The sequence below is a fragment of the Eutrema salsugineum genome, unplaced genomic scaffold (assembly GCF_000478725.1).
Source record: "Eutrema salsugineum unplaced genomic scaffold, Eutsalg1_0 scaffold_3, whole genome shotgun sequence".
NCBI classification, from domain to species: domain Eukaryota; kingdom Viridiplantae; phylum Streptophyta; class Magnoliopsida; order Brassicales; family Brassicaceae; genus Eutrema; species Eutrema salsugineum.
Window position 1 is genome coordinate 17104670 of NW_006256756.1, and position 21629 is coordinate 17126298.

At 32.2% G+C, this 21629-nt stretch overlaps 3 protein-coding genes across 3 annotated transcripts; all 3 read left to right on the forward strand.

Moving 5' to 3' along the window:
- The first annotated feature begins 507 nt into the window (after positions 1 to 507).
- Positions 508 to 2884, forward strand: LOC112085491. Its single transcript, XM_024154710.1, has 10 exons — positions 508 to 528; positions 609 to 876; positions 997 to 1093; positions 1188 to 1312; positions 1419 to 1503; positions 1593 to 1725; positions 1813 to 1901; positions 2107 to 2230; positions 2305 to 2478; positions 2567 to 2884. Exons 1-10 carry the CDS (start codon positions 508 to 510, stop codon positions 2882 to 2884), a joined length of 1434 nt encoding a protein of 477 aa, XP_024010478.1.
- An 8372-nt stretch (positions 2885 to 11256) lies between these two features.
- LOC112085492 lies at positions 11257 to 12723 on the forward strand. Its single transcript, XM_024154711.1, has 2 exons — positions 11257 to 12130; positions 12242 to 12723. Exons 1-2 carry the CDS (start codon positions 11257 to 11259, stop codon positions 12721 to 12723), a joined length of 1356 nt encoding a protein of 451 aa, XP_024010479.1.
- A 5066-nt stretch (positions 12724 to 17789) lies between these two features.
- On the forward strand, positions 17790 to 19947 carry LOC18014730 (mannose-P-dolichol utilization defect 1 protein homolog 2). The gene is made up of 8 exons (XM_006397291.2): positions 17790 to 18081; positions 18161 to 18314; positions 18680 to 18752; positions 18834 to 18900; positions 18981 to 19040; positions 19379 to 19439; positions 19517 to 19558; positions 19654 to 19947. Exons 1-8 carry the CDS (start codon positions 17935 to 17937, stop codon positions 19755 to 19757), a joined length of 708 nt encoding a protein of 235 aa, XP_006397354.1. The 5' UTR covers positions 17790 to 17934; the 3' UTR covers positions 19758 to 19947.
- Positions 19948 to 21629: the final 1682 nt, after the last annotated feature.

The window sequence follows — 21629 nt, forward strand, 5'->3', positions numbered from 1 at the left end:
ACTTTGTATATACAATTACTGTAATGTTTGCCACTTTTAAAATTGAATTTAATTTCATTATGTTAATTTTCCGTTAAAGTATATCTAAATCGATATTAGTTGAGTATTATTTTATTATTATATACAGAGAATAGAAGATTTTATCGTTTTTAACATTTTTAAAGTAGAGAAAAATAGAAGATTTGATCGTCTTTACCTTTTGTTGCGATATTTGTATATTCTAAAAAGTTGTAAATCATATCCGAATTAAGTCTAATTTACATATATATATATATATATATATATATATATATATCATGTCTCCTACTATATATATAGATACCCATTCTTCGTCTGGATCTCTCCCAATCTTTTCTCTTTGTTATAATATCGTCTGGTCTAAACTATGTCGATTTTTAAAAGAAAATCAGCATCTAATGTTTTCGTTAGGGATTTACGTCCTGGCACAAAGTTAATATCCTCAAGATTTGGGATGGATTCAAAGGTAGAGGGGGGTGTTCACTTGAGATGGTCTTGGTTGATCTAGAGGTTAGTCCTATAATTTATGAATATCTCAGTTAGGCAATTATTTGTTGGTTAATTTTTTTTTATTGTCCTTTGGAACTTAGGGTGATAGGATACAAGCAACTGTTGAAAGGTTTTTCGCTAAATCTTTTCGTAAAGATTTGGTCGAGGGGAGATCGGTGCTTATCAATACTTTTAAGGTTGTTGAGTATAATTCTGAGTATCAAACTACACGAACGCCTTTCAAGATAGTGTTCTATGCAACTACAACTGTCTCTGTATGCTTGAATTTTCTTCAAGAGGTTCCTGAGAAATATATGAAAAGTTTTCCAGATATTTTATCAAATGATTTGGACAATGGCTACTTGATCGGTAACATATCTAAACTGAGACGCATATTTTTTTTAAAATATTTTTATGACACGGTATTTTTTATGACACGGTAATTGTTTTGGTTCTTTCGTTTCGTGTTATTTTATTACAAACGCTAAGACGTGGTCGGACAAATCGTAAGAGTTGGTCATGTTGAGGACGTTATGGCTCAAGGAAAACGTCGTTCTAGACTTAAGATTTATCTTAGGGATGAGAGGTAACATACTTAGTTCTAATTTAATAATTTATTTTATTTTGTGTTATTTTTTAGTTATATGATTTAACTCATGATCATGTATTAATTATAACAGCGATCTACAATTACCATGTACTCTTTGGGCTGATTACGCAAAAGAAGTTGCTGATTATGTTAAACGTAATTGTGTATCCGTCGTTGTGGTTATTATAAGGCTTGCGTGTATCGAAAACTATCGAGGTATATTACTTAATTATTTATACTGATTCAGTTTTAGTGACGATTATGAACAGTTTTATCATAGATTATATATATTTCTGATACATCGATTATTTATACTTTTTAGGTGAGATGAGCGTTTCAAATGCTTTTAATACAACTCAGATTTTGTTTGATCCAGTTTGTCCTCTTGTGGCGAAATTCCGATCTGAGTAAGGATTTATTCAATGGAATTACAGTACGGTTTTATTTGTACATATGTTCGTTCTACTATAATTAGCTTCTGTATTTTTCCGTTTAGGTTGCCTCAAGATAAGTATATTCTCATTCCTAACGAAGATGATTCGAGTGTAGATTCTAAAGATTCATTAGACAATGAATTTTTGGGAACTAATATTAGGCGAAAGTTAAGTTCTATACATTCGATCGATACGGTATGTGAATATGCGATACTCTATTATTTATGTTTATAAAAAAAATTTGTATATCGGTGGTTGTCGTTGATTGTTTCGAGTAAGCAGGTTGGTAAGTATGTGACATTGGCGACTATACACTCGGTTGCCAATAGTAATTCGTGGTATTACATAGCATGCAAGAAGTGTGAAAAAAGGTTCATCCTATACCCGAGAGAGACCATGCTCCTTCGCCGCCGTCTTGGAAATGCATTAATTGCAATAGTAATGTTTATGAGTCTGAAGTTGTTGCTAGGTAGTCAATCTCTATTCTTTGAATTCGGTGTCCACATACTTTTATAATCATTACGCCGTATATTTTTTTATATTTATAAAATTAATTATCTAATTATTCTTTTATAGTTTCTTTCTGTTGTTGAACGTGGACGATGGTTTTGGAGGGACGGCAGTCTTTGTCGTGTTTGACAAAATTGCTCAAAAATTGTTTAAGAAGACTGCCGAGGAAGTTTTCGAAGAGTCTGTTGGGGTACACTTATTGTTTTATTTGATAAGCGTTATGATTATATACCTCAATTAAAATATTTCTAATATATTTTGTAGGATAATTCATCTGGACTGCCTCAATCACTGCGTGATCTAGAAGGAAAAGAGTTCCTTTTTAAGGTTGTTGTAACTGAAGATAATGTCAAAAAGGTTAAGAATTCGTTTTCGGTTGACCGGTTTACATCTGATGACTACATGATTCAGACGTTCTGTAGTCAGGTCTATTCTGAGGTATGCTTTTGATTCTTATTTTGTCTGGATATTTGGATATATAACTATGCATAACGGATTATTTATTTGATATGTTTTTTTTTTTTAGCCTCCGTTTTTGGAAACCTTCGTCGATGAAGATAGAGGATCACATGTTGAGAAAACTCTGCCTGCCTGTTCTAAAAGTGATTGTGATGATCCTCATGTCAGTGTCGATGTAAATGCAGAAGACTCTATCGAGAAGATTGTACCTGCATCTTCTAAAAGTGATTGTGATGCTCCTAATGACATTGTTAAACTAAATACAAATGTCACACTCGAGATGACAGCTCCTGTGGGTTCTAAAAGAGATTGTGACGATCCTGACGTCATTCCTACTCCTGTCAAAACATCTGGATCTAGAAGGAAGAAGAATTCTATGTCATAGGATGTTTAGTGATAATGAGTTCGCTATTATATTATCTTAAATTTTATGTTTCGAGTTTTGGTAGAACCTTTTTTATTGAGAATATTAATGATTTAGATTTTATGCTTACTTAATTTTTATTTAATTTGAAAGAGTTCAATTTGAAAGAGTTGTTTTTCTTTTCTAAAAATGATTTATTTCTATTCAATTTTATGTTTACAATCATCGCGTGTATCGCATATTCACATCCTGTCTGTAAATCATTTTTTATCGCATTTGTTTTATTATGCTTATCAAGTTTGATATTATGTCGATAATTCATTTATTATTCTCTTAGATATGATAGTGGGGTTATAATCAATAAACCTTTTAAAGCTCAGTTTTGGGATTTAGGTTTATCCTTGAACACATATACGTAACGTCCTGGAAACTGTCGTGACTTTGAAAACTGATTCTATTGCGACCCGATTCATATAAATCTAAACTATGTCCTTTTTTTGTTGTAATTATCAAAATTAATAAAATGTATATATATCACGATATAGTTAAATAAATATCGTGATATATATATTACGATCATAATATTTGTACGAATAAGTATCCAGTATATGTAACAAATGAATTATATATTCAGTGTTAATGATTCTCGAAGATTCTAGAGAAGATTTATTCTGTTTTATTTACGTGTGCGTATATTTATGAAATAAAACAAAAATGTCAAATATTTATGAAATAAAAACAAAAATGTCAAATTTCCAATAGAAAAAATGCCAAAATTATAATAAAACCCTAGAATACTCGGTTATATATAGATGTAGTGTCATATCGTGGTTTATTCTATTCTTTGCTGCGTACTTTTTCTTTATACCTCTATAATGAACTCATCAGGTGCGATATATACTATACATCCAACTTGATATCGTATACTATACATCCAACTTTATATCGTTTTGTGTTTATTAAGTTCTGTTTTCATATTTATATTGGTTTGTAACTTAGATCTAATTATGTTTCGTAGGTGCAAATACACGTGGAAGTGTTCGTCTAAACGTTTTGCCTTTCCATCTTCCTGAATCTGAGATTGTGATGACTGATGAAGGCGAGAATCTTGGTCCTAATCGAACATCTAAATTCACGGCTTGGATGAACTGCAACAAAGAATACCCGGAAGCTAGGATGCTTACGTATTCAGAAATTCCAAGTCAATTTGTTTGGGATCGTAAGCAAAAGTTATGGAGACGACGTGTCATTGGTGACCCTGGAGTCAGTGTTATAGCAGATTGTTCGGATGGATCTGACGAGGCTTATTATCTCAGGATTTTGGCTGTTATAAAGGGCCCATGTTCTTATGAGGATATTTGGACTGTTGCTGGTATCGTGTATCCTACCTTCAAGGATGCATGTCATGCGATGGGACTAGCCAATTTATAAATTTCATAAGTTAAGCATTAGGATTTTAAGTTATTTTTTTATTTTTTATTTAATTTTATATTTTCATATGGCATATTACGATTACTAAAATGTTTTCGTTATAATTAATGAAATTACTAGGGTTTATTTTAATATCGTATTTTTTATCAAAAAGTCTCCTATAGTTTACCGTCATAAAAAAAAGCAAAACATGGTTTCCGAGTTGGAATTATGTTATATTTATAATGTTTATGAATTGATGTTTTTCTTTTCTTTCGTCTCACGGATCAACCCTAGCTTATTTTTGGAATATTTCCAACGAATATATCATCATTTGATCCGTTGTAACTCCGAAGGGAAATTTACCTTATCATAAAATAATAAAATAAACTTTTATGTGAAAATGGATCTTATATATATTTATCGTATTTTTTTATTAACAAAAAATAGTTAATTTTAGTTAGAAATTGTCATTTAATTTTGTTAGTTTTGACGAATCGTTGCTTAAGTATATAAAACCCGCCTTTAAAAGCATAACCGTCATTTCTAAAGTATTTTAAACACGCATTTTAAAACATAACCGTTCATTGTCTCCGTCTTATAAAAAGAAACGTTCATTTTTATCATCTTTCATCTCCAAACTAAATAAAAACAATGAATGTCTCCATGTAATAGAGTTTCTGAACTTCAGAAGACAAACAGCGGGCAACGTATTTGTGTCCAAGTAGTTAGAAATTATTATGATTTTACTCTCATTGGTTGCCCTAATCGGATGTTAGTTCTCGCTGATGAATTTGTAAGTTTATGAGATTTTAAAAGATTATCCCTGTTCATGTTTTGGAAATGTAATCGTTTATTGTTTCTTTTTTACTAAAACTGTGTAGGACAATCGCATCCTGTGTACCATGCCATTTGAAATACTTGACAAATTCGAGGATGTGTTGCTCGAAGGAGAGTGGTATTTTCTTGGTAATTTTGCAGTTACCGACAGATTACCACATCCAAGTATATCATCAAACAACTGTCATATACATATCAACGAGGGTACAATCACTGAGAAAACCGATCCGAAGTCTTCCAGAGAAATATACTCTTTCTGTCCATTCATAGATATTTTGCTTGCGTCGATTCAAACAGAACGATATCTTGGTAAGTATCTTACATGCATGTTATTATCTTGGTTTAACTTATTAACTGAGAAATGAATTTTTTCTAACTTAGTTGTTTGATTTTGCAGTTGATCTTCTCGGGGTTGTCACTTTTGTTCAGAAACTTCAAAGAGGAGTTCATATGTCCGATACATCGAATACACCCACAGAACGTCCACTTATTCGTTTTGTACTCGAAGATCTCGGGTAAGTACAACTTATCCTCAGAGTATCTGGTGTCAGACTTGGGTTTCTTGATATATTAAAATATGTTAATTATCTTCTATGTTGGTGTAAATATATACAGTGGAAATTCCTTGAAATGTATTGCTTGGGATAACTTGGCAATGAAATTTGAAGAACTTTGGACGAATCGTGATAAGTCTTCAAGGCATATTATAGTATTGGGATTTTTCTCTTTCAATAGGTGGAGGGGTACGTAAATATTAATTATTAATATCTATTCAATATGGCAATTAATCAGAAGTTTAACAGATTTATTGTTTCCACATGCATACTGAATATGTATATGTAATTAGATGAGTAGATAGTTGAATCGGAAAGATTCATATCTGATATTCTCGAGGATCCTCCTACTCCAGAAGTGGCAATAGCAAAGATGAGGTATGTAGATTCCAATTTTGATGTTATATCCTGTATATGTATTCTATTGACATCTATTTTATGATTTTATAATATTGTCATATTGTACCAGGCTTGAAACTGCAGTTGATTTTACCCCTTTGGATGATGAATATGAAGATCAGTATCCGTAGGAGATATTAAATTTTTATTTCGTTTTTTATAGGTTGTGTATTTGAACAACATAGCTATTTTTTATTTTTATTGTAATAAATAAAATATTCAATATCTATAAACTTCATTTGTTCCGCAAAGCATCTCATTTTAGCGTATTGTTTTTGATTTACAAAGAGTGTCACTTTTTGTTTTCAATGCAAAATTCTGTTCATAGTCCATTGACACTGTTGTTGATTTAAAAGTATTATAATATTTTACTAGGAAAATAAATATGCATATATATAATAAATATATATTTTAGAAATTGAAAAAAGTAATGTATACAAAAATAATAATATGAGAAGATTTTTGATATAGTACCATCGTTTATTGAATCAAATGATAAAAACATATAAAAAAAAAAGAAAATAAAGCATGCGAAAAAAGAAACTATTCAAAAATTTAATATAACACCATTGTCTGATTCCGTGATTGTGGTCCGCATTCTCTCGACTTCGGGTAGGTTAGGGTTTAGTAAAATTTCGGTACAATCGTATGCAGTTATCGCTGCCCAAGCATGTGCAAATTTGAACAGTTGCACGAAACGTATAACACAAATGTTAATTTTGTGTTCTTTCCGTGATAAAGCAGTCATCAGGTCCAGTGCATAGTCGTTCCGTAATAACACTTGCAATCTAACATCTCTGTTGGGCATATAATAATCATATAATGTAGTAAAAATTGATAATTACAGTGATTGCAATTGAGAAACATATTTAAAAAACTTACGATTCGTTACGGAGTTCCACGTAAACATTACCCCATTTTTTGGCTCTTGGAGGATTTGTGACTAAATGTTCCAATCACTGCGACGTGTCCAATTATATCTAATAAAAAGATTAGTTAGTCATTGAGAAAATTTATAGATATAAAACAGCATATATTTTTTGTTATTATTTATTAATTTATCTAAAGTCATACCAACAAAAAACAATGGGTCTCGGAGATTGTTGTGTATGTTACCAAATTCAACGATAGTTAGGTAATTGTTGTTATCATAGAAAGGGATCTTTGAAAAATAAGTTTGAGAATTTTATAATTGTGCAACGTCGGCCTCAAGTCTCCGATGACAGGGACTACACCAAAACGGTACAGAATAATTGAATCTCCTTGCTTCACTTCTGATGTAAAACTGTCTATAAACCCTTTTGATATTGATCCATGTATTTTATCACCCTAAAAAAACAAAAATATGTATATCAGAGACGTGATATGCACGAAAAATATAAAGTCACCGGAATACCTTTTTATCAACCAACACCAAACTAAAGTGTTATCAGGTTCACCGATGTGCTCGAACATACGCAGTATTTTCACACGAATACGGCGTAGTTGAATTGATGGAGTTATATCGGAGACATTGGTGTAAGTCATGTTTTTCATTGCTAAAAGACAAGCAGCGATCGACATGATGTAGTGCCTATAAAACCTAAAAAGTAGTCGTCATATATAACTCGGTAATGCTAATACATCGTTTTTATATATAACGATGTAAATGGCTCACCTCCGATATATTCCTAATACCAATTGGAAAATTGTTATAATTATAATAGTATATTATAATAGATCCCTAATACAAATCGGAAACGGTATCCCTGTGATCATGATAAATTTTCTATCAAGGTCCTATGTTATCCTAAAAATGTAAAATAAGCATTAAGGTATCTCAAAAATGTAAAATATTCGATATATCCTTTTATTTTAAATTGTATAAATAGGAAACAAAAGTTTGGTTTAAGTATTGTCTATGCTATGTTTATTTAAATTATCTTTGGACGTAATCGTTGTAATTGTTTTGAGGCTCTGGGTTTGCGTTTAACCTAAATGGCTTATTTACTATCTATCGCCGCCGTGTATAAAAAATATGATCAAAATCTGTTTGGAATTTCCGAACTCGATCCTACCAAGCATATATGGAAGACTAAGTTGAAAGTCTTACGTAAATTTAAAAGATTTCCTGAATGTGACCGCACGTTAGACTTTATAATGGGGGACTGGAAGGTATAACACATCAATTTCATTATTATATTTTAGTTTTTGTAATGATAAATGTCTGAATGTTTGATTCCATACTTCTCAGGGACAGAAGATTTATGTAACTGCACCGATTGAATTTTATGATAAGTATTCGAGGATATGTAACGAGGGTGATTGGGTTCTTCTAATAAATTTTAATCTATTGCCTCTTACTGGTGAATTTAAGCCAAGTACACATCCTTATATGATTCAACTTACCAGTGATACAACATGTGCAAGCTCTTATACTTTAGATATCAATGGTTATTTTTCGTTCGTTGTTTTCGAAGATATTATGAATGGGACTATTGATTTTAACTACTGTGTGGGTGAGTATTCTGTGTATTTTTCATTACCGATTTGTCATGCAGTTACTATATTGATTATTTGATATTCATTTTTTTTTTAAAACAGATTTAATCGGTAAGGTTATCAACGTTGGAAACTCTCACGATAGAATTGGATCTTTAGGATACTCTAGACAGCCTATAATAAGATTTGATCTCGAAAACGAAAGGTAATCTATTTTATGTTAATAGAATTTAAAAAATGAATTTTTAAGTTTAACTCAGACTGATATTTGTTTGATGGGAAACTTTAGGAACCGACGTTTATCATGTTTTTTGAAAGGTGATTATGCTGAAACTTTTCTTCGTGAGTTGGGTGGATGTAAACAAGATGTCATTATTTACATCATTCGTTTTGCGAAGATAATTGTTCGACGAGGTATATTTTTTATTTTTGTAAAGTATATGCGATAAATATGATTTGATTTTCGTTTGTGCGATAATATAGGGTGTTTCTTGGCAACTACGTCGTATGATTGCACACAAGTTATTCTAATTCGCCATGCTTCGAGGTCTATCAGTTTCGAGAGTTGATATCCAGTGTTAAACCCTGATGTTACAAGTTCTGTGCTAATGTTTTAGGAATTATTTTATATCAATTTTTATTTTTAGGTTTTGTGGTTTGTGTTAAACATCGTATGTGATTTGAATAAAACTTGACTTTTGACGCAGTGTATGAAAATAAGATTTTTTAATTATTTTTTTCATGTATGGATTTCGATGTTCATAGTTATCCCCAAAACGCTTGCGTAACGAATTGTAGTATAATTGTCCACGAGAAAAAAAAAATATGTGATATAATTTATTGGATGATATGTTAAATAACCATATTTTTGGGACAATATTCAATTTCTAAGAAATATAACGATAGTCTTTTCGGTTTTCGTAAAACATTAGGATAATATATTTGTTGTAATGTAGAGATATATTTTTAGGATTAACTCTGCATATTTGGAATAATAAATAATTATTTATAGATCCGCGTTATTGTAATGTAGAAGTATTTCAATAGTATTTTAACATTATCACGAAAAATGTAAATTTTTGATATTGGAGTATTATGGTGCATTAGAGAATATAGGCATATTATCGCGAAGAATAAGTAATGTTAACATTATTGTGCGGTTTTCTATTTCGAAATTCTTTTTATTACCAAAATCTTAATTTATTATGAGAAGCTAAAATGTATATTTTGCATTATCGCGCAATATAATATTCTATATATATAGTTTGTTAATGATTGTGTATTTAGATCACACATTTTTTTTTTGTTCGTGCTGTTCACCAGAAAAAATGAAACATAAGCTTGGGCGTCCTCAGAAAAAAGGTTCATCTTCGTCGATTGCTCCAAATAAATGTGTTTTTTAAGTAAATTACATTTTAAGACATTTACGTTGTTATAAACTTGCTTACTATTAAATGGAATTTGTAGGTGGTAATGCTAAGAACGCACGATATGCTCCTACCAGTGTAACCGATATAGACCAACTTGGAGGTTTGTTCCGTTACAATATCAATGAAGTTCCTGATCTAACACCCCCGGGAATTCGTAATGCACAGCAGAGACGAATGCATATCATGCGTGAGAGGAGAAAAAGAAAAGAAGCTATTGGTTTGATCTTCTTTTTCGTAATTACAATGTTTATTAATAATTATATGCCTGATTTACACTTATTATTTTTTCCGTAAAAAAAAACAAACAGATCTTTTGGCTACTTCTATCAACACCGAAGAGTTTGCTTGCTTTATTGCTACTGATTCTGAGTCTGATATGGATAATGATGAAAACTCTATGTCGGAAAGTGAGGATGTGGAAAAATCGAGGCCTGGTAATAAAAAGAAAGGAAGACCCAAAAAACGTGCTAAAATCTCTGATTTTTGTGATGAGGATGCAACAGAGACCGTTGTTACTAGAACAGATTTATTGGAATCAGTTAGTCCTGGTCTGAAAGATGGAGGTTATGGTTTTCATTGTACTAATATATTTTATTCAATACATAATATATAACTACTGTGTAATTAATACTAAGCAATGAATATTATTTTAATTAGGTTATTACGACGATGGTGATCCTATATATATATGTGGTAATTGTAAGGCTTATATGTGGTATGGAGAGAGGTTGGGTAAACGATATCGACATGGGAAGCCTATATTCTCCATGTGTTGTGGTCAGGGTAAAGTCATTCTTCCACTTCTTAAAACCCCTCTGAAATCCTTATTAGCATTGATGTATAATGATGGTGATTTGCGTGATCACTTTCGTGAGTTTATCCGGGCGTATAATATGATGTTTTCTTTCACTTCTCTTGGAGGAAAAATAAATAAAGAAATCAACGACGGGAAAGGTCCTTACATTTTCCAAATGAGTGGGGAGAACTACCATTCTATAGGGGAGTTGCTACCACCTCCTGGAAAAGAACCAGCCTTTTTACAGCTATATATATATGATACCGCAAATGAAACATCTAACCGAATAGCTGCTTGTGGGTATGATTATTATTCTTTTGGTTTATATTAAATTTAATCATTGAGATCAATTTTAAAACATATATGTATTGTTATTAAATGTTATATGGTTCTAACTGTTATAAAAATTTATTTTAAAAATTTTACAGGAAAACAGGACCGGCTGATAAATTGCGAGTGAAGGTTGTTGAGAAAATAAAAAATATGCTAGATAAACATAACAAACATGTGGATGCATTACGAAACGTTCGAGAAAGGTTTGATCCTAACGATGATACAAGCCGGTTAAGGATAATTTTAAAGTGTGACAGGAAAAGCGATGGAAGGACTGAGAATCTACCAGCTACTAATGAAGTTGCTGCATTGATACCTAATGATTTCAATGGTCAGGTAGATGCACGTGATATCATCATCGAGTGTAAAAAGACTGGGAATCTCAAAAGGATCAGTGAACTACATCCTGCGTATCTGCCTTTGCAATATCCATTATTATTTCCCTATGGTGAGGACGGGTTCAGACTTGGTATCGATATTGGTTTTGTAGATACCCAAGGGAGGAAAAGGTTGCATATTACTATGAGAGAGTTTTTTGCTTACCGCATACAAGAGAGGGTTGGTGAGTCACCAATCATCCATTTATCTGGAAGATTGTTCCAGCAGTTTTTAGTGGATGCGTACACGATGATTGAGACTAATAGACTACGTTTCATATCAATGAATCAGTCTAAACTTCGTTGCGAAAATTATGACAAAATAAAGAAAACTGTTGATGAAGGTGACACTGATCTTTCTGACAAGGGTAAACGTATTATTATACCTTCTTCTTATACTGGTGGTACAAGGTATATGGTGCAACATTATCTAGATGCGATGACTACTTGCCAGCATTTTGGTTTTCCGGATCTTTTCATAACCTTTACGTGTAATCCCAAATGGCCTGAGATTACCAGGCACCTTAAAAGACATAACTTGAAGCAAGAGGATAGACCAGATATATGTACGCAAGTGTTCAAGATGAAACTAGATGATCTCATGCACAGGCTCACCAAAGAAAATGTGTTAGGTGTCGTAAAAGCCGGTATGTTTTATTAAACTAAGTATCTTATTTCGTTTAGCAAGATAATGTTCATAACATTGCTAGATGATCATGCTAACTAATCTTTTAAAAACTACCATTTATTCGTTGCAGCGATCTACACGATTGAGTTTCAAAAACGGGGGCTACCTCATGCACACATCGTTCTTTTTTTAGAAGCTGGTCACAAGCTACCAACTGGTGATGACATTGATAAGATAATATGTGCTGAGATTCCTGACAAGGATATTGATCCAGCGTTGTATGAGATAGTAGGAGATGTCATGATGCATGGACCATGTGGTGCTTTGAATAAGGATAGTGTTTGCATGGCTGAAGGAAAATGTACAAGTTATTTTCCAAAACCTTACAGTCCGATCACTAAAATAGATGATGTTGGATATCCTATATACAGGCGACGTAATGACAAGAAAGTTATCGTTAAAAAGGGTATTGAATGTGATAATGGATTTGTGGTTCCTTATAATAGGAGTCTCACACTGCTTTATAGGGCTCATATCAACGTCGAATGGTGTGTACAATCTCGATCGCTAAGTATTCATTGCGTTTTTGAAAAAATATCTGACAACTTCTGATAGATTTGAATAGATGGATATCTATAGTTTTTGATATATGTATATCTATAATATTTTGTAGATGTATATCTCCAATATACAATAACTTAACATTTTTTATTATATATATAATATTAATGCCTAAACCGCATGTAAACATAAACGATTGTGTCTTAATCGATTGGAGTGTAAATAAAATAAAGAAATGGATAATCAGGCATATGTCATTATTCTTAATAATGTTCTGTCAAAAAATACCGCGTGTTGGATTATTAAAAAATATGTCAATAACATATATAATAACTGATTTGATTCTAAATCTGTTTGATGTAAACGATTTATTATGTTACATTTAAATTATATATCACCTGAGCCCAAAATTTGTATACATTTTATGGGCCAAAAAATTCCGTGTTGTAACCAAAATCCGACTCTTCCTTTAACAAATAAATTGTGATGGTCTTGGATGATCAAGAGGTTAGTCCTATAATTTATGAATATCTCGGTTATTGCCCTGATCTATTAAATTTATTAGTAATTAATAATGTTTTCAATATCAATCATATTGTTAATGTGTTATCTTAATATTTTCTAATTTTATTACGTATAATAATTCTTTCATCTAATTAAAGAGTTTTAAAATTCAAAATAATGAGAAAAAAGTCAAATAGAATTGTCAAACAAAATAAATGAAAACATCAAATGAAATTGGTAGATTCAATGGCTAGGGAAAATAGGTGAGTGATCAAAAAAGTAGCCATCTTCAATGTTGTTAAAATCATCTGTGTAGTCAAGCCTGCAAGAACAAGATAAATAATGAGTCGAATATTCAACAATTTTGTTTAGTAAATTTACAAGATGATAACGGTGAACAATGCTTACATAAAATGAGAATTTTCGACTTCAGGAATTGGTGGATTGAACAATATTTCAGAGAATTCTCGACCAGAACAAACACATATTTCATCTGTACAATATAGAAAATTATATTAGCTACAATTGATATAAATATAAATTGATATATGGTTGGTCGATAGAATGAGAAATAACCTCCATATCGACACATCTCCCAAAATCTCAATACACAGAAAACGATTTTGCGACGAGGAGTATTTTTCCATAAGGACTCAAAATGTTCAGCATCTCTTCCCCATGCTATGCAATTGATGTCGACACCCCTAAAAATCAGAATTAATATATCATTTTCCTTAACATCGAGAATATGATAGTAAAGATTTATATATGTATTAGTCTTTGTATCAATGGAGTCTTACTCGAAATCTCTAATTGTAAATTTTAGAACACTTGAGTTGATTCTCTGATTTCCGATCCAAAATTGGTCTTGACGTTCCAATTGACAAACTTTAATAATACCTCCGATCAAATCAACTAGCATAAAGCAATATATTCATATAATTAAGTAGAGTATTAATTAATCTAATTGAGTATAATAAAATACTAAGAAAACATACCAACGTCTATGTTTTCCATCAGAGATTCGTCAAGGACACTTCTAAAATTAGCAAATGAATACAACTGGTCATCTGATTTAGGCGATGTCTTCTCAACATGAGTATCCTCATCGATACAGATATGGAGACCATTGACTGTAATCCTCGAAGTTCCCATGTGTGGAGTAATTTTGAAGTTACCAATGAAGTACCAATCTTTATCATACATCATGCCTTCATAATGGTCTACTAAACGATTCGGAATCGATGCACGTATTCGATCACCCTAGATTTTCAGTTAAAAAATAATGATGGTATTGATAATATATTAAGATTCAGACAGTAATATATTAAGATTCAGACAATATGTTATTTTTGAAGTTATACTTACATGTTCGTCTGCGAATATAAACGATCGCTGAATACCGTGAACACCTAGGCTTTCCTCGACACTCTTGATAACTTGAACACAGATAAAAGATCGATCAGATGCTATACCTGAATCAGAAATCATCGTGCAAGGAGACATTTTTTTCAAAAATAGATGCAGTTATTCTTAACAATGAATAGAATCTGATTACGAGTAACAAATGGGTACTCACCGTTACGACAACCAATAGTAGTGTTTGCAATGTTTTGAAAAATAACGGTCATATTTACCACCGCTAATTTAGTTGAATATATATGTCATGTTTTGTTATAATTATAATATAATAATTATGAAAATCAATAATAGAAAGAACCTCATCAGAATCATTATTAGATGATAAAATGACATATAATTGTGATGATTATTAATATTTATTTTATTGTGATAATAATTGTGATACTAGCTTTTTTAGAGGCTTAGACATAGAAATTTTTTTTCTGAAGGAATATTTATTAGATTTTATTTCGTTTATTATATAAAGTACAATTTTTACTATATTTGATTAATATTAATGGTATAATTTCATTTTATTATTGTAAATAAGTGTTGTTCATCTTAAAAAAATGATATATACCGAAAGTTTAACAAAAAATATTATACAATTTAACTATTATTCATAAACTCAAATATAAAAATATTATACGATTTCTTAAATATATAAAGCCCGCGCTTGGCAAAAATTGAAAATAAAAATGTGATGTTTATGCTACAAGAATTTCAATAATCAAATTATAATAAGGTTTATATAATGATTGTGCCCGCGCGACGCGGGCAGATACCTAGTTTACTAAAATATGAGCTTTCTCTTTTGGAAAACAAAAGAGTTATGCATCACAGATTCTCAAAAGGATATTTATCCTTGGATCCTGTGGTATATTTGGAAAGCGAGGAACGATAAGATCTTCAACGGGAAAGAAATTTCTCCGGTAGATACTTTGATCCACGTCAAGGTTGAAGCAGAAAGTTGGAAGATTGCAAACCATCCAAAAGAAGAAGAGGACAGATCAGACAGAAGTTGTTAGATTCAGGTGTTTAAGAGTTAGATTAATCATTTCCTTTCTTTAGGTAGCTGTTCTTAATGCTAGATCTTTCATAATCAGCTTGATCTAGATCATAGACATTTCTCCACCCACAGGTGTTTGATGAAATGTGTGAAAGAGCTATTTAAAGGTTTTTGCTTTATTCACCATGGGAATGCTTGTTTAAAGTATTAATGACATGTTAAAACTGAATCTTAATGCATTCTGATCATCATTACACTAGTGGGAATTGGGTTTGAATGCTGTTAATATTGTGATTATTCTCTTGGGAAAGAATTGAATTTATGTGAAAAAATGGTATTGAGAATTTATGTGAAAAAACCCGAAGTTTTTCACACATAGTATGTCTTGATGAAAATAAAAATGGACCATCATCAGAGATGAATCACCATTTTGGTTGAACGAGTATTAGATATGATGGTTGAATATCTTTAAAAGTCCCCCAAATTATATAATAAATCTAAAAACAAAAATCGGTTTAAGATGAATGGACAAGTAAAGCCATCATCTCAAAGAAAGTATAAAGAGTCTCACAAAATGATTTGATACATAATACAAGGCCCAAAGATGAGTAATTGGATATGTTGTTGATCCTAAAGTAGGATTCAGTTCGAGATGGATGAACTTGAAGTTTCATCATCTCGAATGGGAAAATTAAAGAGTGTCATATCTAAAGTAAGTGGAACATCTAGAAGATTATGTTCACACTCTCTATTGGTTTGATGGAAAATTTATAATGCAGATCCAGAAGATTTCAAGATTAATAAGTAACATTTATTCCATCAAATTTATTGTTAAATATTAAATATCTATTGGGTATATAATACATGCATCCACCACACTGCATAAGAGTGAAACCTAAAGTGAATGATTAGCCCGTCAACCGGAGATTTGCATGTTACAAGATTTGTACACCATTATTATAAAAAGAATATTGGATAGTTTGGGTCCTTGAACAAATGAGTATGAATATGAAGTTCAAAAAGTTCAAAAGATCACTATTCAAAATACGTTTCAAATTAAATGCCAAAAGCGTATATAAACAGCTGATGAATGAAATTTATTGAAATGAATTATCGGTTGAAATAATGGATTCTCGTATAAATGATTTCGAACCTAAAGTTGAAGGATAATTCATTTATTTAACTTCCAGACATACATTTGGTATGAAAGAAAATCTCAGTTATAGCTGAAAATGCTTTAATAAGAATAATAAAATAATCTCAGTTATCAATAAAAGTCTATGGCACGTAAGAAACGTGATAGACTATTTTGGTTCCAAACAAATCCTCATAATGGAAGGGAGAAAATATATGTTGAAAAGAAGATAAATCTCTTGAAAAGACCCGTTAATATGGTTAATATATAATAAAATCAGATACCTGAATAAGATTATCGATTAACAATGTCATTACGGAAAAAAAGTGGAATAAAAACAATTTAGTTGTCGACAATAAAAAATAGCAAGCCACATTAATTAGTATCATAAATCCACCTCTCTGAATGAGTGTATGAGTGTAGAAAGAGAAAATTATGGGTCAAAAAGTAAATAAATGTAACATATCCAATTCATATATATGTTCATCTTTTTCCTTAAAAATATTATTTAAATTTAAATATGTCAATTAATTCTAAATTAGTATATGATTTATTATTTTTGAAAAGATATAATAATAACTTATTTTATAATTTTTGGTAAATATGATAACCTATATTTTAAGGAAATCTATAACAAATCTAAATTAAAATTAAAATTTTAGATTATATTAAAATATAAATTGAATATATATTATTTTATTTAAATTATAATATCAAGTATAAATTAATATCTGATTTTTTATTTTTGTAAAGATAATAACTAACTTTCTTTGATTTTTGGTAGATAATCTAATAATTATTTTAAAACACTAAAATAATTTCAATTTATATTTAAATTTGAATTGAGATTTAAATTTATATATATAATAAAAAATAATATTTTATTAATATTTAACTGAATTAATCTGTTTGACAATAAAAATAGCAGTTATCCAATAATAAAATAATTTTAAATAAAAAAAATTCTGTTTGGAAAAAAAGTGTTTCTCATTTAATAGATTTCTTTATAGGAGAACTGCTAATTGTAAACGGGCTGATGCGAAAAGTTAGTAGGCCACATTATAGCCCAAAAGGTTGGTCGTATGTAAGAAAGAGATCCTTCCCGTGACTTGACCAACGACGAAGCAACTTCCGATCGGCTTTTCGGACTGGAGATCCCAGCGAAGATATCACGAAGAATAACTCAAATTCTCTCCACGAGGGAGGAAAAAAAATGGATTATCTAGGGATTGATTTGAGCTGCGCGATCGGATCCCTCCGGAACGGTGAATTCCCGGAGAAAGATTGTCTTCTCCCTCTAATTTCCAAGCTTCTCGGTTACTTCCTCGTCGCTGCTTCCATCACCGTCAAGCTCCCTCAGGTATCAATCAATCAACAATTTCTCACCCTTATTCCCAATTTTAACTACTCCGTGTTATCTTTGTTGTGCTTATTGATAGATAATGAAAATCGTGCAACATAAGAGCGTACGAGGCCTAAGTGTTGTGGCATTTGAGCTGGAGGTGGTTGGTTATACAATCTCTCTTGCGTATTGTCTTCACAAAGGTCTTCCCTTTTCGGCTTTTGGTGAAATGGCGTTTCTTTTGATCCAAGGTGTGTTTGATAAATTATATGATCTGCTCAAATTTTATGGATGCTCGCTAGCTAATGTTATAATGTTATGGAGGTTGTTAATCTAGACAACTGACACTCGTAAGATGGAGTAGTGATACGTTGATTCTGAGAATATCCAGATAAATCTAAATCGCAAAGTCATTGGTCTCGTCCGAGAATCTCGAATGAACCAAGCCGTAAAAACCTTAAACGATAATGGAGAACTAGTTAGATAGTAGGACTAATGTATATACAATGTTAGTTCTTACATCTATGCTGCATCAATTTGTCAGTAGGAAACCTTTATGATATATGTTCATTGTTATGATTTCTAAAGCCTTCTATATCTCATTTTTCTTTTGCAGCTTTAATCTTGGTTGCTTGTATCTATTATTTTTCTCAACCAGTCTCTATGACAACTTGGGTCAGAGCACTCCTGTATCCTTTCAGTTTAAGAATTCTCTTAGCTTTGATTTAAGACCCTTTCTATTTGCTTTGCTTAATACTATGCCGTTATAGATATTGTTCTGTAGCACCAACTGTGCTTGCTGGGCAGATTAATCCTACGCTTTTCGACGCTCTTTATGTGAGGAAAAACTATTTATTTTATTCACTTAAGGTTCTAAGTCTGTGTGGATACATTTTGATTGTATACCTTTGTTGTAGGCTTCACAGCATGCGATATTTCTCTTTGCAAGACTCCCTCAGATATGGAAGAACTTCAAAGTAAGTTTTTACTAAATAGTCATTTTCTCTATATTCTGATTTGATGAATCTTCTTGTTGGACTAAGTATTTTTGAATGGTGTTTAGAGCTTCAGTCACGTATCCAACGATTACCGCAATCTTTTAGTCGTGTTTTTATGTTCCTTTGGATCAAGTTTATGGATAACTGTAAACTCTCATCGGATAGTTTAAAATTTCTGGTAGATCTATGCTCATTTTAAACAACATATATTTCTATAATTTCTTCATATATATACTCTCAGAAGTATAAATGCAAAACATTTGTATGAAAGCTGCAGCTTATGGGTCAGATTACTTTCTTTCTCTCTCTCTCTACAGAACAAAAGCACCGGAGAACTTAGTTTCTTAACTTTCTTCATGAACTTCGCTGGATCCATCGGTAAGAGGGCTCCCTTCATGGATGTGTCGTCCATTGTAATTCTCTGGTCTATTAATATTTGTTTGTTTCCCGCGCAGTGAGAGTTTTCACCAGCATCCAAGAAAACGCCCCGCTTAGCAGTATCCTTTGCAGCTAATATTTGCTTGTTATTTTAATCATATATGGTTTTATATGCTCTATAGAAAGCTTTTCTTTTTCCTCAACCTTTCAATAGTTCTTACGGGTTTTGCTCTCGGAGTCTTCACCAACGGAACCATCCTGAGCCAGATTTTCTTGTATCAGAAGCCTGCTGCAGCAAAGGAAAAGAAAGCCAATTGAAACTGTAGAAAGATGTCCTAAATCAAATACTGGTGTTGGAGGCACCAAAAAGAGATTAGTCAATGTTGCAATTATTGTTTTTCTATTAATATCCATGTTCCTGGATGTTCAGATCTTTCCCTGCTACTGCATAACGGTATGGTTCAATTTGATTCTGATATTAAAGTAGCTGTTTGAGGTCTGATTAATTTTTTTCATGTTGTTATGATACCTAAACCTGAAACTACACGAAATTGCAAAATCAAAAATCCACGCTTGTTATTGTTTAGGAAGATAATCCGATGGAACTTAGCGTTTGGTCTAAAGATCGAACTACATGTTTATGCTTCAAAACACATTCTTCATTTGCATGCGCTTCAGATTAACTTTGACGACATGATGTGAAGACACTGTCTTGGATAAAGAATTTCAAGCTGTTGGTATTGCCTAGTTCTACGAATAGCCTTGGGCTAAAATGTCAGTTCGGTTCAGGTTTGGATCTGCTAAAATATACGCACACAAGCAAAAATGTCAGTTCTACGAATAGTCTTGGGCTAAAGAATCCACATCAAAAAAACTGAACCGAAACCGATCTAAAAATGTCAGTTCGGTTCAGGTTCGGATCTGCTAAAATACTCGAACGGCTGAACATCTTCGGGTTTTAGCTGAGTTGGGATAATATCTTATACCTGAAATATTAACCGATGTAACCAAACATAAACATACACATCTGATATATTTGACTCTTCACTCTATGTCTGCATTACGTGGCTTTAGGTATGAAATATGTCTTGGCTTCTTTGCTTACTTTTTATTATCTCGCCTTTAGTTGTGTTACATCCCAGCCCAGCCAGAGGTCCAGTAAGCACAATTTCTAATTTCTACAGATATAAAAGGAAAAAACCCTAAACAGACTCATTCTTGCAGAAGAAGTCTCAGCCCCTAGAGAGAGATCAACAAGCAGCAGCCACCAGGAGCAGCTACCACCGCCGATCAACCATCCCTCACCGCCCGAAGCTTCGCCTTCGCATTTTAAGCTCTCGCGAGACCACCCGAGCCACCAAGGAGCTTTGCCGAGACCTGCAGCGCCGCCACGAGCCACCGCCGAGCCAAGGAGAAGCCACCACGAGCCCTTGCCGTCCTGACGTCTATTTGATTCCTTCAATTCTCAATCTCTTTGATCCAGATCTGCAAATATGCCAAGGTAGAGATTAGATCTAAGATTTTAGTACCTTATTTGTTCGTTTTGGTGTATTAAGTCTAGAATTATTCAGGTAGATTGATTGATGCACATAGTTAGAGCATGAGAAGGTGAATCGATTAAGAAAAGCATTGAATGAAGCACCAGCATACTTGTTTGTTCACCTCGTTGATTGTCTAATGATTGTAAAGTAGCTAGAATGAGGTGATCGATCTATGAAAGAACACAGTGGTTCGATTATTGTTTGTTGGGGTTCATTGGAAGAAAAGATGATCCACATTGCTTGGTTGTTGAGGCGAACCACGTGAAATGTATTTGTGACCAATAAGAGTTTGCCATGCCTTGTATCATGATGTAGTTTGCCATGGCTAGTACCATGATGAGAGTTTGCCATGGCTATTACTATGATGAGAGTTTGTCATGGCTAGTACCAGAATTATCCCGTGTGTGCGTTTTGCTTGTGTGCTTGTAGAGCACTGTTTGTTGCTTGTTTAGCTTTGGGCTTAATATGTTGGAAATAAATGAATAATATAATGGGAGTGTAGATTTAGTCCTCACTGAATAATTCCCCAATTGCTTACGGGTGAGTATGAAGATTCTGATCCTGATGACTACGAGGAGGAGTAATCCGAAGTAGTGTGGTTTTGGGACGGATTTTTCTTAAGCTTTATTTCAATTCAGTATTTCTTTTC